Below are 17196 nucleotides of genomic sequence, written 5' to 3'. Positions count from 1 at the left end.
GTGTGTGTGTGTGTGTGCGTACAGCAAAATTAGAGAAATCCATCTATTAATCAATAAAAATATTATACATATACAATACATGTTATATTTTATTAATAGATTAATCCTACAGTATTGCAAAACTATTATGTTCTTGCCTTGATCTGTCTCTGTGATTTAGGGGTTTTTCTTTATTGCCTTTTTCTGTTTATTTTTAATCATCAGTGGAATTAGAAAAGAGCTATCATTAGCATTTATATAACATTCACTACAAGAGAAAAGGACAGATTTTATATTATACAGTGACAAGGGCCCAGTCTCTGCAATATAACAAGTAAACTGGAACAATGGGGAATTTTTCATGATATTTTAAAACTTTGGATTAAAAGGCCAACAAAACACGTTTTGTTTTATGTAAATATCATAGACTATATGGTTATTTTTTCCTTTTTCCTACTTGAAGCAAGTCCAGAATGACGAGCAGGATTTAGCTGTCAGTGAATAATAGAAAGGAGGCTGGTATTGTAGATGGTGGCAAAGCCCTATAAGCCTCTAGGCAAATCCAGTAACAGCTCTGACAGCGCTCCTCTCTCTCCTTTATGCAATCAACATTCAGTTTCTCTGCAGCTAATAGGCAGGCAAAAGTGGGCAATATTTCTGAGAAATGTATTAATCATTTTCCTTGTCTTGACTTGTGGTTTTTCTTAATGCATTATTACAACATTAAAAGAAAAGTCATCTTCTATGACAGAAGCATTTTCAATTCTTGTTCCCAATTCAGTCTTTGATCACAAGCATATAGATATATTTTACATGGTTTTATCCTAGTGTATGCAGTTTTGTGTTCTGATTTGTTCAATTTGCAAAAAAACTATTTTTGTATTTCCATTGATTCACTTACTTATTTAGCAAGCATTTATTAAAATGCATATTAGGTTTCAGGCACTATTCCAGGTACCACAAATATAAAATAGATAAAATCAGGTCCCTGCCATTGAAAAGCTCTCAGCTTAGTAGACTATAACAGATAATTACAATGCAAAGTATCACAACAAATACATATTTAAAAACCTGTGTTTACCATCTTAATGGCTTCACAATGTTATACCTGGAAAATACACCTTAATTTTCCTTCTTGATTATTTTCATTATCACAAATACTGCTGTAATTAACACGTTTCACATGTTTCTTCCTTCATCAATCAGTTTCTGTGGATAAATTCTCAGGAATGAGATCACTGAGTCAAAAAGTGTTATCCAGATATTTATAGCTCTTGACATACCTTGCCAAATAGCTTCATATAAGGATAACACAGACATACAAATTCACCAGTTCTTCTATGCCTTGCCAACAGCCTTACCACTAAATATTTTCTTAGGATTTTCATAAGTAAAAACCCATTATTGTCTTAATTTGTATTTATTTAATTAACAGCCGAGCAGAACATTTTCTTGTGGTTATTTTTCTCCGTCTGGGTTCTGTGTTTATGGCGAATTTATCTATCATTTATCATTGTTATAATAGCTTCCTAATATTTTCACATACTACAGATATAATACCTTTTGTCATAATTTATTGCAAATGTTTTCCTATTTATTGTTGTCTTTCTTTAGCTGGACTAGCTTCAAATCATACCAAAATCTTAACCACTTTTCTTATTAGTCACATCTGTTTATTTTTTCTTCTGGCATCTCTTTCCATGGTTACAGCCTTAAGACATGTGTCATTCTACCACTGAAATAAATGTTCTCTGCTGTCCATTCATTTTTTTCACTCATTCAACTTTCAGTAAATGTCTCCTATGTGCCCTGCTTGCCACCAGGGGTAAAAATGGATGAATGGCATGTTAATTATCCAAAATTTGGAAGTAGGTAAAATGGGTTCCTGCGTGCCCTCCCAGTGCCACACTCGGGACCCCATTAATTGCTTCTGGAGGGACATGTATCTCTGCTTGGCACACTATTTACTATTTATGAGGCTAGTTTACAACTCTGTTACTGTGGATGTTAACTGGTGAAAACTGAGAGCACTGCAAATGATTCCTGCCAGGTAGTAACAAAAATAAATTTTGACGAGCAGAAATGCAAAGGATTTGTCCCCTAGAAAAGATAACCTCAAAGGTTACAGTTTTATTGCACTATAGGGCACTATGTAGTTTTGCATGTAACTTAGCAATCTTAAATATTTTTTTTCAGTCATTATCTTTGTTCTTTCACAATTCTCTTCAGGCCAGCCTTACCATCTTACAGATCCCTTCATTAATGAGTTAAATAAAACTCTGACACAGGCTCACATTAGGTTATGTATGAGTTAGGAAATCTGGCTTCTAGCATCACCCCTGCCACTTCCACCCACATGACAGTTCCCTTAAGGTCCTCCTCAACTTCTAGCTTCCTTTTCTATGAATTGTGGGTTTCTGTAAGGTCAGAGGGCATCAGCAAACAACAAGCAATTAGAAAACTGTGTTTCTACATATAGATACAACTGTTGAATCAGAATGAATGATAAGGTTCTAAGCCTAAAACCCAGGATCCCTTGGGCCTAAGGGAATCTGGAGGGACATTTCACTAGCAGGAACAAGAGAATGTGGTACAGCAGGAAGAGTGAGGGTCTCCAGTCACAGGGACCAGGCTTGGTCGTCAACCCTGCCTCTTCTAGGGTCTCTTGATCCTCCTTCCTCATCCCGCACAATAAACTATGTCACAGGCTTAAGAACCTTGTCACATCTGCTACATACTACGTCTTCTAAGAAATGTCACTCCTTTTTGTTTTGCCCTCTAAATCCACAATGTTCCCCACAATGAATACTAAATTCATGCTCTAAAGATGGATCTGGGTCACTCTGGATACCCAGAGTCTATGATGAATTCAAGTAGAAGAGAAACTTGGTGGCACCGGGTTGGAAATTCAGAGGTATTTAGTAAGCTGTGTCAGAGACAATGCTTTCCAATGGCCCCAGGTTTGAACTCAGCTGGCCTGGGGGCATTCCTCTGGGGAAAGCCATTTTCTCAGACAGGAGACTCAACTAGAGGATCCCTAATTTCAAGACCAAACAGCCTGTGAGTCTGCAGCAAGGCGTTTTCATGGGTGGGTAAGCAGTGACTATGACAGCCCATTCGAGGCCACTGCACTGCCCGGCCGGGTTGCTTACCTCTCCTACCACCTCTATGATGTCACCAACTTTCAGTTCAAGTTCGTCGTCATTCTGGGGCAGGTAGCTGAAAGCCACCTGGCACCGGCGCCTCCGTCGCTCGCCTGGATGGGAAAAGCAAAATATTTAGAGACAGCTCTTCTCCCCAAATTAGATTTTTAAAGAGAGGCTTCCTAGGCATGCAGGCAAATTAAGCTGACTTGTCTCAAATATGCTCTCTGGGACATGGCTAGAGGCACGGCAGCCCTGGTCTCTTAGAGAGAGGCAGTAGAAAGCAGAGCAATGCTTCTTGGTCTTTTAAAAGCTGCTGGGTCAGAAAGGCATGGATATGAGAAACCGATCCATTGGTGCAGAAGGCAAATACCCCACCCCTGAAGCACTGGAGCACAGTGTTGCCTTAAACGGTTTTCCATGGGTGGGGCTTTATATTTGCTGCTGTTGATTTTTAATGGAAGCTGATGTGATGTGGTAGAGAAAAAAGAATGGTCTGCTTCTAATGCTAGCAAGGCAGAGGGGATTTTTCTAAATGTGCAAAGGAAAGATAAAGTATCCTGGCCTTTTTCTTACTAATCATCACCCTTTCAACATACGGGAACTCAAGCCTGATAAGTGAAGGCTGATTAGATTTCAGCCTGCTCTTGGTACCATTTCAAATGCCCCACAGGATTCAACAAATCCACTTCTGTACTATTCCCTCTGTCCCAGGGGATCCATTAACAGGATCCCTGGCTGCTTACACAGAACCAAGCCAGACAAATCAAGATAAGAGTCAGGGCCACACTTCACTCGACCAGAGGACACTCAAGGTTACAACATCTCACTCACCCAGCGTGGCCCATCTGGGAGACCCTGGCTTAGAGCTGGTTCAAGTACAGACACAACTGTCCACAGCACATCCACACCACAGATGTGCACTATGTGGAGAAAGAACATGTATAGGGGTGAGGGTGAGACAGACAGACAGACAGACAGACAGCAGTGGAAGCCCAAGCCAGGGAGGCGGATGGGAGATAGGAAGTGAGACCGACATTGCTCAGAAGTTTGTCGTTCGTGGCTGACCGCCTCACACCATTCCTTCATGCCACTGCATGGCCTAGAAAACCAAAGGGATCAATGACTTCAAAGAAACACATTTAGAAATGCTTAAATTATTTTTGGGCACTGCCTACAGGGATTCTTTTCCTTTTCTAATCTTTTCTCTGAGAAAGGAAGTCCATGCAGAGGTGATCACAGGGCACATTAAGGCCCCGATGCAGGATGACATCATAAAAAGGGGAAGGTCTCTGTGCTACATCGGATGTGTGCCCTGATCAATATGTTTCAAAAGCCGGCAGCCTAGTTCCCTCTGTTCCATTTTTCTCGCCTGTACCTCACTAAGCAAGAACAGAGTTGAATAGAGGGAAGAGGGCAGAAGTTCAGAATCGATATGTTGTCTAATCACATCTTTGGTGACTCCACAAACATTCTCCACCCTTTTGTGCAAAATTACAAGCCTCTGGGTCTTAAGAACAAACACAGCGCTTCCAGGCCAATTCCTAGGTGCTGATGGCACTGTCAATAGGCTAAGTAGTGCAACCCCAAGGAGGGCTTGGCTCTCCCTAGGACAGAGGGCCCAATCCAACTTGCTTTTCCAAGGAGGAAGGTCAGGAGGAATGGGTATTCCGATGCAAAGAACACCACCACTATTCCATGGCTTCCCACACAATGGAAGGCAAATCAAGTACTCTGTACCAAAAAAAGATATGGATTTCTCACTCTAGCAAAGAAAGTCTAGATTACAAAGCAATCTTGGTACCCCATTCCTGACCCCTGCAACTCCCCTGGCCCTGTAGACACTTCTTAAGATGAAGTTCTACTACCAATCTTTAAAGGGCTTTCATTTGCTAGATGTTATGTTAAAAGCAAACTCTGCAGACACAAATCTGAACATGAAACAAGTGAAAAGACAAACGTCTGAAAACCAACACTCACAACCACAGAAGTCAAAGTCCTGACCAAAGTGACTTAAAACAACACCATCTGAAGATCTAGTGTTAGCTGAAGCCATAAAACTTACAGTTGTATGTAAGTTCATATCTTCAAAAAAACCCTCTGTAAAAAGTAGCATCTGATCCAACACTGCACAAATGGCAAAGGAGAGTGATCTACTCTTAGAGAAAAGACTAACCCAATGGATGTAGGACCTGAAACAGAATAATCAGGCTGCTCTTAAACTAAATCTCTGCATCGGACTTCCATAAAGGCCTGCCTGGTGTCAGAAGAATGATGCCTTCGCTACTTTCTCTCTGCCAGGCTAGTCTATCCTTCTTAAAAGCCTCATGACTGTCACTCTTTTGGTGGCATAAAGTCCTATAAAGCTCACTGCCAACATTCCAAGAAGAGCAAGCCCTACAGAGGGCACAGGGAGGGACCCAGAGATGGCTGGTGGTAAAGATCACCTGACCTGACGCCAAGCACAGTCATTCGCCCTCGCATTGGGATAGCTCACAATCACTTCCGATATCCATCATCCTCTCCTCCTGCCAACCACATGAGTTAAAAAATAAAAGCCAGAATGGGCAATCATTTTGCAAATGAGGAATCCAGGACTCAATGACTTACCCCAGGTCACCAAGCTAGTAAGTGGCAGCATTTCCTTAGCCTAAGTTCATAGTTCTCTCTCTAGTGCTGGATAAACTAATTCAATTCACATTTTGTGCCAAATTCTCTGCAATCTATACTCAACTGCTTCCTACAACACTGTACCATGTCACTTAGGTCTCTGCCATGGATCTCTCATTACAGAGAGCCCCAAACTCCTGGAATGCTGCTTTTCGAGGCCTCAACTATAGTTTGTCACGGATTTGAATTTGTCAGTACCACCTGACCTACACAACCCAGTTCAAGGGGGATGCTTGAAGTTGGGAGAAATTGTATTTCTGTTGTATTCATCCATCTTAAACTTAAGGAAGTCTGAGAAAGTCATTTGTAATTTTTCCCTCTTCCTGGAATTTCACTGATCTTTACTAGTGAGTCTTGACCTTCCTTAAAGAGGTAAGGAGAGGACAATGCCACCTCATTTCAATAGCTCACATAAACTAAAGGAAAAAAACTTACGACTTGCCTATGCCTGAGGTTTGGAATCCCTTAGTTTGAGCCACCACCTTCATGTCCAAATGAACTAAGCGTGGAATTTTTACAGTAGTCCCCCCTTATCAACAGTTCCACGTTCTGTTTAGTTACCTGTGGTCACCTGAGGTCCAAAAATATTAAGTGGAATATTCCAGAAATAAACAATTCATAACTTTTCAATTGCATGTCATTCTGAGTAGTGTGATGAAACCTCATGCCATCCTGCTGCATCCTGTCTGTGATGTGAATCATCCATTTGTCCAGTGTCTCCACGCTGTAGATGTTCCCTGCCCCTGAGTCACTGATACTGTTTGCTCCTTATATCCAACCACAGACAGCATTGTGACTCCACGATCCAGGATCACTCAAAGCAGATGATCCTCATTCTGACAGATCATCAGAAGGTCAATAGTAGCCGAACACTACGTCACAATACCTATATCATTCACCTCGCTTCATTACATCATGTAGGCATTTTATCATCTCACACCATCATAAGAAGGCTAACTAAGTACAGTACAATAAGATATTTTGAGAGAAAGAGAACACATTCCCATAACTTTTATTATAGTATATTGTTAGTGTTGTATATTATTATTAGTTTTTTTATTGGTGTTAATCTCTTCCTGCGCTTAATTTATAAATTAATTTTTCTCATAGATATGTATGTATAGGTAAATACAAAGTATATATAGGGCTTGGCACTATCCACGGTTTCAGGCATCCACTAGGGGTCTTGAAATGTAGCCCCCACGGATAAGGGGGGAACAACTGCATTAAGTGAAATAAGGGTTAGTTGATCACAAGCACTGTGATATCACAATAGCCGATCTAATGATAACTGAGACAGCACACCCTCAACTCTCTCACTACACCCCATGGTCACCTTTCATTTGTGACCACTTACTGTTTAATAAAATAGTAACATTTATTGAGCACCTACTATGTGCCATAGACTGCTAAGCACTTTACATATGCTACCCCATTTAATCCTCACACTGAACCTCCGGGGTAGATTACTAACCCCCTTTTTACAGACAAGAAGACCGTGGAGGCACATAGAGATCACCGTATTTTTGTTTTTTTTTTTTTTTTTTTGTGGGCGTGTCTAAAGACATGGGCTACTTATTCCTTTTTAAACTGAAGGTGGCATTCTTTTCATGATGAACAGTAGACAACATAGCACAGGGGTAGCAGCAGGAGCTGTGACTTTAATCACCAATAGAAATCCCGGCGTACTTTTTTCTTTTTTTTTTAAGTTTATATTATACTTAAGTTCGAAGATTCACCGTATTGTACCAGAGGATTTCAAACCAGGCAATGCAAGCCTCCAGAAGCACTATCTCCCTCCCACATCTGACTGTTCTTAAAGCATTCTCAGTACTGGGTGTTGAGATCACAGGACGGAGGAAGTAGCTACACTAACATGGCATTTGTTTGAAAGGGTGGAACCAGGGAAGTGAAAAACCACAAATCAGGAGGCTTTTGCTTATAGTTGCTGGGCCACTTGGTCCCTACAGCCCCAGATTTAATAAAATAAAGCTGGTTAGATGGGAACGTAATGCAACCTGCCTCTCAGATAAAGAGAAATAGCAGAAACTGACTACGGTGTCATGAGCCCAGTTCCACCAAAACAGACACATAACATCTATATTTTACAGGCTACATCCTAGGATCTTACAGCATGTGAAATTTAGGCCAGGCCGAAATCATTCAGTGTCCATCGAAAAACTATCTAAAAACAGAATAATGTACTTGGATGAAAAAAGTCTTTGGGGTCAACTGGAAAACTTCAACATTAATAGAGCTTCCCGCCTCCACCCCCACCCCCACGCCACCCCCACCCCCACCCCCACCCCCCCACCTCTTTTTTTGAACATCCCCAATTCCCCATGATGGAACAAGAGTAAAGCTACAAGGGTTTAAATCATCTAATATTTTCAAATAATCCATCAAATTAATCAACTAGATCCTTACCACATACCTGGGGAATGTAGCAGTATTCTGAAATCATATTGAAAGGGAGAAACCACTGATAAAAAGCAAAAGAGGAAAATCAAAAGAAACCCCTAATTCCCAGTTTCCAGGGTTACTTCTGGCATTTTCTACAGGTATGGCCTGGGGACCACCTGCACCAGACTGTTAAAATGCAGGGCAGAACTACTGAACTCATTCTTTGGGGTTGGAACCAGGGACCTGCATGTAAAGCTATCTCTTGAATAACACTCATGAAAATCTAAATCTCAGCAACAAATCAGTACCACAAATAACAGACGATTAAAAAAAAAAAAAACACCTTGTGGGAACAGGTGGTCTCCCCTTGTCCCCTTGAAAGACTGTAATCTATGTCTCTTATTCTTTGCTGCATATTGAAATCGCCTAGGGAGTTTTCACTAAACTACTGATGCCTTCCTAAATAGCAGCCCCAGAGGAACTAGGTCTCCATAGAAAAATGGCTTCTTCTAAGCCTAGAGCAAAGAAAATACAAAGTGAGACTAAAATATCTGGTTGTGCTAAAATTCATGAAGTACTCAAACATCTAAGGGATAATTTCAAAAGGACACAGAAGTCAGCTAGACAGGGCTTCCACTGGCCAAAGTTGGGACAATACAGTAGGTACTGAGGGAATTTGTTATAATTTATTCACTACAAAAATTCATGAGTCCATATTGATATGTTCAACGGGTAGCTAGATAGCTAGCTAAAGAAGATCAGATAGATAGTTACGGGGTGAGAAGTGAAAGCTCCTTTTTTCTCTTTTTTAAACAAAAGAACGTTGACAAATAGAGAAATGATAGAAATAGACAAAGTCATTTTATAACCATCATAGTAATAATTGATTCTGGGAAGAATCAATGGTTGCTAAAACCACTGGGCGAAAGCTTGTTGGGGATTAAGATATTTACAAAATCTCAAAGTATCTCCCCACAGATTATTATCTCCCCACAGTTACAAAAGGAAAAGGGTCCCCTTAGAATGAAGAGAGCTGGCAGATATAGCCTTACCCAAGTGATCCAAGTTAACATTGCTAATCACAGGACAAATTGACATCATGTGCCTCCTGATAGGCTGCACTGAGAAGGACCTATAGAACATCATCACCTATAGAATACTTCTATAACATCACCTATAGAATACTTCTGCCACAACATTTACCTAAATCCAACCACGAGGAAACAAGCATGCAAATTTAAAATGAGGAGCAGTTTACAAAAACTGATCTGGCCAGGTGTGGTCGCTCATGCCTGTAATCCCAGCACTTTGGGAGGCTGAGGCGGGAGGATCACCTGAGGCCAGGAGTTTGAGACCAGCTGGCCAACATAGTGAAACCCCATCTCTACTAAAAATACAAAAATTAGCCGGGCATGGTGGCCCACTCCTGTAGTCTCAGCTACTCAGGAGGCTGAGGCAGGAGAATCGCTTGAACCTGGGAGACTGCAGTGAGCCATGATCTTGGCTCACTGCAGCCTCGACCTCCCAAGCTCAAGCGATCCTCCCACCTCAGCCTCCTGGGTAGCTGGGACTACCGATGCAAGCTACCACAATGGCTAATTTTTGTATTTTTTGTAAAGACGGGGTCTCGCTATGTTGCCTAGGCTGGTCTCAAACTCCTGGGCTCAAATGATCCTCCTGCCTCAGCCTCCCAAAGTACTGGGATTATAAGAGTGAGCCATCACACCTAGCCAAAAAAAAAAAAAATCTTATTGATACATAATATTTGTACATTTTTATGGGGTACGTGTGATATTTTGTTCCATGTATAGAATGCGTAGTGATCAAGTCAGGGTATTTGAGTGCCCATCACCTTGAGCACTTATCATTTCTATGTATTGGGAACATTTCAAGTCCTCTTTTCTAGCTATTTTGAAATATACAATACATTGTTGTCAACTATAGTCACCCTACTCTGCTATTGAATACTAGAACTTATTCTTTCAATCTAACTGTATGTTTGTATCCAGTAACCAACCTCTCTAGTCTCTACCTCCATGAGATCAACTTTTTTAGCTCTTCATGGTTACCTCAGCACTATTCACAGTAGCAAAGACATACAATCAACATAAGTGTCCATCAACAGAAAAGTGGATAAGGAAACTGTGGTACATATACCCAATGGAATGCTACCCAGCCATAAAAAGAATGAGATCCTGTCATCTGCAACAACATAGATGGAACTGGAGGTCATTATGTTAAGTGAAATAAGCCAGGCACCAAAAGACAAATATCGCATGTTCTCACTTTGTAAGATCTAAAACTCCAAACAATTGAACCCATGGACACAGAGAATAGAAGGATGGTTATCAGAGGCTGGGAAGCATAGTGGGAGTGGGTCAGGGGTGAGATGGGGATGGTTAATGGGTATAAAAAACATAGTTAGAAAGAATGAATAAGACCTACTATTTGATAGCACAACAGGATGATACAGTCAGTAACAACTTAATCATATATTTTCAAATTACTAAAAGACTATAATTGGGTTGTTAGTAACACAAAGGATAAATGCTTGAGGGGATGGGTACCCCATTCTCCATGATGTGATTATTACACACTGCATGCCCCATCAAAATATCTCATGTATCCCGTAAATATATATACCTATGTACCTACAAAATTAAAATAAAAGTTATTTTAAAAGAAAATAAAATGTGGTATAATAGACTACTACTCAGCAGTAAAAAAGAACGAGATCCTGTCTTTTGCAGCAACATGGATGGAACTGGAGGTCATTATGTTAAGTGAAATAAGTCAGGCACGGAAATATTTTTTTCTTAAGTAAATATCACAAAAGATATTTAAAAGGCTAGAGAATTATTTTAGATTTAAAAGAGTAAAGACATATGACAACTAAATATAATGTATGATCTCTAATTGAATTATGTATTTTAAAAGGCTATAAAACATTGAGAAAACTGGGGAAATTTGAATATGAACTAATTCTAGATAATAGCATGTTAATGTTACATTTCCGGAGTGTGTTAATTCTATTGCAGTTACCTAGAAGAATGTCCTCATACTTAGGAGATACATTCTTAAGTATTTAGGGATGAAGTGTCCTGATGCTTGTAATTTATTTTCAAACCATTTAAGGAAAAAAATCAGGCCAGGCTCAGTGAATCACACCTGTAATCCCAGCACTTTGGGAGGCCAAGGCAGGAAGATCAGTTGAGCCCAGGAGTTCAAGACCAGCTTGGGCAACATGGCAAAACCTCGTCTCTATAAAAAAATGAAAAATTAGCTTGGCATGGTGGCATGTGCTTGGGGTCCCAGCTACTCCAGAGGCCGAGGTGGGAGAATTGTCTGGGCCTGGGGAGGTCAAGGCTGCAGTGAGCTGTGATCACACCACTGCAGCCTGGGAGACAGAGTGAGACCTTGTCTTAAAAATAAAATAAAATAAAATAAAACACTAAAAATCTAAATGATTAAAAGAAGAAATCAAAAAGAGTATGTGTGGAGACTGGATAAAGGATAGAGATAGAAAGCAAATGTGACAAAATGCTAATAATTGGTAAATCTAGGTGGGTGTTCATTATACTATTGTTTCAAGTTTTCTGTACATTAAAATTTTTTCTGATTAAAAATTCTAAGGGGAAAAGGGAACCAGTGTCTGGGCCCCACCTCTAGAGATTCAAATGTCATTATTGGTCTGGGGTGCAGCCTGGGCATCTGGATTTTAAAAGACCCCCATGTGCTTCTAATGTGCAGCCAAGGTCCAGAGACATCTAGACAGATCTGTTGCCCAAAGAAGAGAATCAGGCCAAAAACAAATGGGACTTTTCCAGGATCAGGTTATTTCAGGTCCTACATTCAGTGTCTTTTCCCACAAGGGAGAGAACCCAGACTTCTAAATATCTGACAATAGTATTTAGCACAGGTGAATGCTGCTGTGCTGTGATGTTTATTTCACAGACCTTTGGAACAGTTGCACTAAGTAGTTTCTAGCTCTGGAAATGTGTTCCTGGGTTGGGGCAGGGGAGTGGAGAAGATGGAGGTCTCTGCTATGATTCACTAACAAACGCTGCTGGGTGCCAGGGGCTCAGGGGTGGCGGGGTCAGCAACTCCCCAGTTACTGAGCGGCATGCCAGCTTCTTTAAAAGGCTGTTCTTGAGTTGGAAACTTCGATTTATGCAAGAAGCCATGTTTCCTATCTCAGGATGGAGAAAACAATACAAACTTAACTAAATGTATAGATTCACACATTTTTACTTGGGGTGTCCAGTAGATTCTGAGTACAAGAGAAGAGAAGGTAGATTTACTGATCTTGCAGAACCCCTGCATCATACTCTTTACTGGAAACATTTCCACTCGTCATCCTGTTTCAACATAATGCAACTCACAGGAAGAGGAGGACACTTCAGAAGCCAATGGCACTCCAAATAAAAGGACCTTGTGGGTGTTTCTTTACAAACCCCTCTTGGCTGTACCTGGACTGTTGCAGTGGAAATGTATAATATTTAACTAACCAGCATTGTGTGGTCCCTGGAGATGAACCTGCTTGATTTTCATAGGGACGTGTATAATCAACATCTCTGCACAGCAGAACACAGGAAATCCATTTGCCTGCTACTTCAAAGGCAGAGGGCATCTGAAAAGTGGGTATAGCTATGCCAGTGCTCATTCTCTCCCAAGTCTTGGCAGGATATAAGAGAAAATGTAGAACTAGTAGAGAACCATTTATTAGAGCCTTTGAGCCACAGAGGGTAGGAAGGGAGGCAGATAACACCAAAAGTCACAGAAGAAAAATCACCTTAATCTTGGAAATGAAAGAAATGAACACTGAGTGACTGCTACATGCCAGGAACCACGCTTGGCACGTAACAGGCCTTCCCTCATGTCCTCAGGTCAACTCTAGGAGGTTCAGCATGCTGGACCCATCTTTATGATGAGCACAGCAAGCCTGGATAACTTGTCCAGGGTACACGGGTTAAATAAGTTGTGGTCTTCAGCTCTCTTCTTCCACCAACCCAAGATGATACCAGGAAAGCAGATTAGGAGTGAACTTCTAGTGGACTCTGGATGCCAAGCGAAGGATGAGGACTTTATTTTGTGGGCAATGAGAAACCAGAGGAGGTTTCTGGATGGAGAAGCATAGAACAAGATGTGATGAGGACAGTGATCCAGGGAGAAGGGCTTGGTGTCAGAAACATGCAGAATGGCAATGGGGAGGGGTCCCAGAAGCAGGAGATGGCCCAGCAGAAGAATGAAAGACACAGCTGGAAAAACACAGTGGAAAGAATTACACACCTAGAGAAGGAGAGGCTAACAAGCAGACATGGACACATACTCTGAACAATTGTCAGTTGACATGTCTGTTGCCTCCTTTGAGGGCCAATGACCTTTTCTTGTCCTTGATACCTGCACTTAGCTCAGTTTCTATTTGAGTAGACACTCAATCCATTCTTGACAAATGAATGAACTAATGAATTCCACATCCTGAAAGGTAGAGGGAGAGTTAAAGCTTCAACATGGTATTAAACAGGGCAGCAAGACCCAGTCTCTACACAAAATTTAAAAATTAGCCAGGCATGGTGGCGCACACCTGCAGTGCCAGTTACTTGGAAGGTTGAGGCAGGAGGATTGCTTGAGCCCAGGAGGTCAAGGCTGCAGTGAGCCATGATTGTGCCACTGCACTCCAGCCTGGACAACACAGACCATGCCTCAAAACAAAATAAAACAAAACAAAAAATGTATATATATAACAAACCAAACAAACAAAAGTCAATGCCATCTGGAATTGTTGATGCTATAGAGATGGAAAGATGGTAGACCCTACAGTCTTGTTGGTGTGTCAAAGTTGGTCAATTAATTGACCAACTCATTCTCCATCAACCTTGTAGTCTGAAGCATCTGTAATACTAAACAATGCTATTCTATTCCTCTAGCTGCTTTCCTCTTACAAACTTATGCCCCCCTGTGAATTAACCTTACTAAACGGTAGAACAGGGCTATATATGAACAAGAAATGATGTATATTTGATTTTATGTTCGGTCCTCTTAAAAGACAGAAAACATTTGTTTTAAGTAGGCAAAGATATATGTATAAGAAGGTTCAGGACGGCATTGTTTCTAATAGCAAATGCATATATGCACAAAGATCTACATGTGAAATGTGGATGTCTACTGGGAGGGGAAGGTATATCCAGGCAGCCATTAAATATAACAAGTAGCTCGATGCGTACCAGTGTGAAAAGGTGTCCATAGTACACTAAAAGACTAAATCACGTAATATGTATACTATGATCCCAATTTTATAAATACACACACACACACACACACACACACACACACACTCATAACTCTAAGCAGCATGTAGTATTTTAGATACTCCTGATAACTCGGAACCTAGCACAGAGTATACATTCAACAAATGTTCATAAATAAATTAATTAATCCATTCAACATTCAACTAATATATGAAGGTCTAATACAATTAAATGAATGAGGGCAACAGAGTAAGAGAATGTCTCAAAAAAAGATACAAATGAATGAGAGAAAGGGGGTATATGTACACGGACACACTTGTGTAAGCACAGAAAATGCTATGGAAGGCTATACCCCAAGGTAGCAGTGGCAGGGGAGGCAGGTTGGGGGAAGGGTAGAAACTCATTTAAATGCTTCTACAATATCAATTTGTTTTCACAAAGAGCGTGTAATACACTGTAATCGCTTTTTAAAAACATCACAGTCACCTATTAAAATAATTACCTTGTATTATGAAACTTATCCTTCCAATCACACTTTAATTACATTAATAGTAAAGTGAGTTGGTGTTTTGAAAGAAATAAATATCAATTCAATCAGCAAGAAAGGTGCTTTTCATGGGGCTGAATGACAAGGGGCCTCGGACCTCCCAATGACAACTGGTTGTGGCTGGTCTGTGAACACAGCAGGAGGTGTGAGCTCAGAAACAGGGCTCCACATCTGTAGCCCACATTAGTCATTATTCTGATCAGATACTGTTACAGAACCCTGAGGAGGCCCACACTATTCCATCAGTGACCAAGCCAAGGTCATCTTCCCTGGCCAGACACCACCAGCCTAAACAGCCCAGACAGCCATCTCTCTCTAGGAGGAGGGGCCCTGTGGTGTCCATCTTCTGAGCTCACCCTCACTCATGGGAACACACACATACACACACACATACATGCTCATTCATTCAGCCATGGGGGCCCCTTCTCTGGGTTCCCCTAATAACCATTGCCTTTCTCTAGCACTGTCCTCCTTCCATTGTATTTTTGTTATCTGTGAGTGCCAATTGCTGTCTGTCTCCATCTTTTCAACCCTGACACCTCTCAGCTCTTTCATGCACATCTGTGTCAACTAATTCAGCTCACTCACCAACACCGACATCTGCCTTATGATGGTTAGGACAATGCCACTGCGCCACTCTAGATCCCTATGTAGACCCAGGTGCCATATATCTAGAAAATTCCTGATTCAGGCCCTCCTCAGCCCTAGGAACTTCAGAGTCTAATGCCTGATTTAAAGAAGCCACTGAAAACCATCTTAAATTTGGTGAATTAACATATGACCCCCCCAAATCAAGTTTCTACTTCCAATGTAATAGTCAAAGGGGCCATCCATTGAATAAACTGAGTTTCCGCAAAGAGGAGCTGCAAATGGATGTTTTAACATTAACACTGTCATCTGATATTTCTTTAGAAGACACATCTGTAATTTTGGTGCCATGAGCATAAATAACTCAACATCCTCTACCTCAATCATATCTTATAAAAATGGTATGTGAATCAGCCATCTGAAACGATGCAGGGGCTCTGATTTCACTGCTCATGGATACGTGGTCTTCACTTAACGCATTAAAGCACATAAAGAGAACCCCGGGGCCAGGTGCAGTGGCTCACACCTGTAATCCTAGCACTTTGGGAGGCTGAGGCAGGAGGATCACTTGAGCCCAGGAGTTCAAGCCCAGCTTGGGCAACACAGTGAGACTCCGCCTCTAAATAATAGTAATAATAATAACAACAACAACAATAAACAGAACCCTGAGCTAACAATACAGAAGAGACAAAGGGCCCAACTCACCCAGCATTGCAACCCCTGCGCGGCTCTCTGCCTCGGTTCTCTCACATACAAAATTGGGATGATGGAGACAGACCTACTTTCCAAGGGGCTTACTTCAACCTGACTCTCTCCCTTTTTTCCATTTGGCTTTACATTCGGGAATCTGTTAAAAGGCAGCTTTGTTAATTTTCTTTTCACCAGCCTTCTCTTCCCATCAGAGTGAGATAAAGGAAACACGTCAAAACACAAAATCAGTGACGTCTCTAAACATCCCTCTGCTTTTCCTCTTTCTTCAGGCTGGTCCCAGGCATTGGTTTTGTCCTTTCAGCACAAACCTCAATCCAAATAACCCAACCTCAGCAGGCCATACCAGGGACACTTCCCTAATGTGTCCCTGGCTTGACTTTCCCCAAGCCTGGCAGCTAGCTCTCCAGAGGGGAGGGAGTCTGGATTTTCAGAGGAGAAAATCCAATACATAAAGCACACTGCTTTTCCCTGCAAGGCTAATTTTGGCAAAATGCCCAAAAGAACTCAACATATTTATAGGGTTTTGTTTGATCTACTTTTAAATGCTCCATGCAGAGTCATTCAAGTGAAATGAGAATACAGAATTTCAAAGGAAAAATTGAAGGAAGATTCTAAATATAAGTTATTTATTGAGCATAAACAAGATTTCTCCTTTCTATCCAACACACTCCCTCTAACATATCTATTTTTAAAGGCATTCTCAAACTTTGCTGCTGACAAATGAATATATCAGACACCTAACTTTTACAGTTAAAGGTGGAGTGGGCAGGGAGGGGGAAAAGATGAGGGAATGAGGGGCAGGAGAGAAGAAAAAAAGACACAAACGTTTGAAGAACTGTAACAAAGGTCTAGAAAATCCTAAAGACCCTCATCTGGGATACTTCTGTTTTGCCCAATCTTAGAGAAT

The 17196-nt window shown here is 41.1% G+C and overlaps 1 protein-coding gene across 1 annotated transcript in view; it reads right to left on the bottom strand.

Moving 5' to 3' along the window:
* The window catches only part of LOC108520688 (SH3 domain-containing kinase-binding protein 1-like), a 127069-nt gene that overhangs the window by 26962 nt on the left and 82911 nt on the right, over positions 1-17196 (bottom strand). Inside the window, exon 3 of the mRNA XM_017860158.1 lies at positions 3132-3235. Within this exon, the coding sequence (XP_017715647.1) occupies positions 3132-3235 (104 nt within the window). The remainder of the gene's footprint in view (positions 1-3131; positions 3236-17196) is intronic.

Source organism: Rhinopithecus bieti, unplaced genomic scaffold (genome assembly GCF_001698545.2).
Source record: "Rhinopithecus bieti isolate Rb0 unplaced genomic scaffold, ASM169854v2 scaffold_54524, whole genome shotgun sequence".
Taxonomy (NCBI): Eukaryota; Metazoa; Chordata; class Mammalia; order Primates; family Cercopithecidae; genus Rhinopithecus; species Rhinopithecus bieti.
This window is presented reverse-complemented; position numbering and strand designations above follow the sequence as displayed.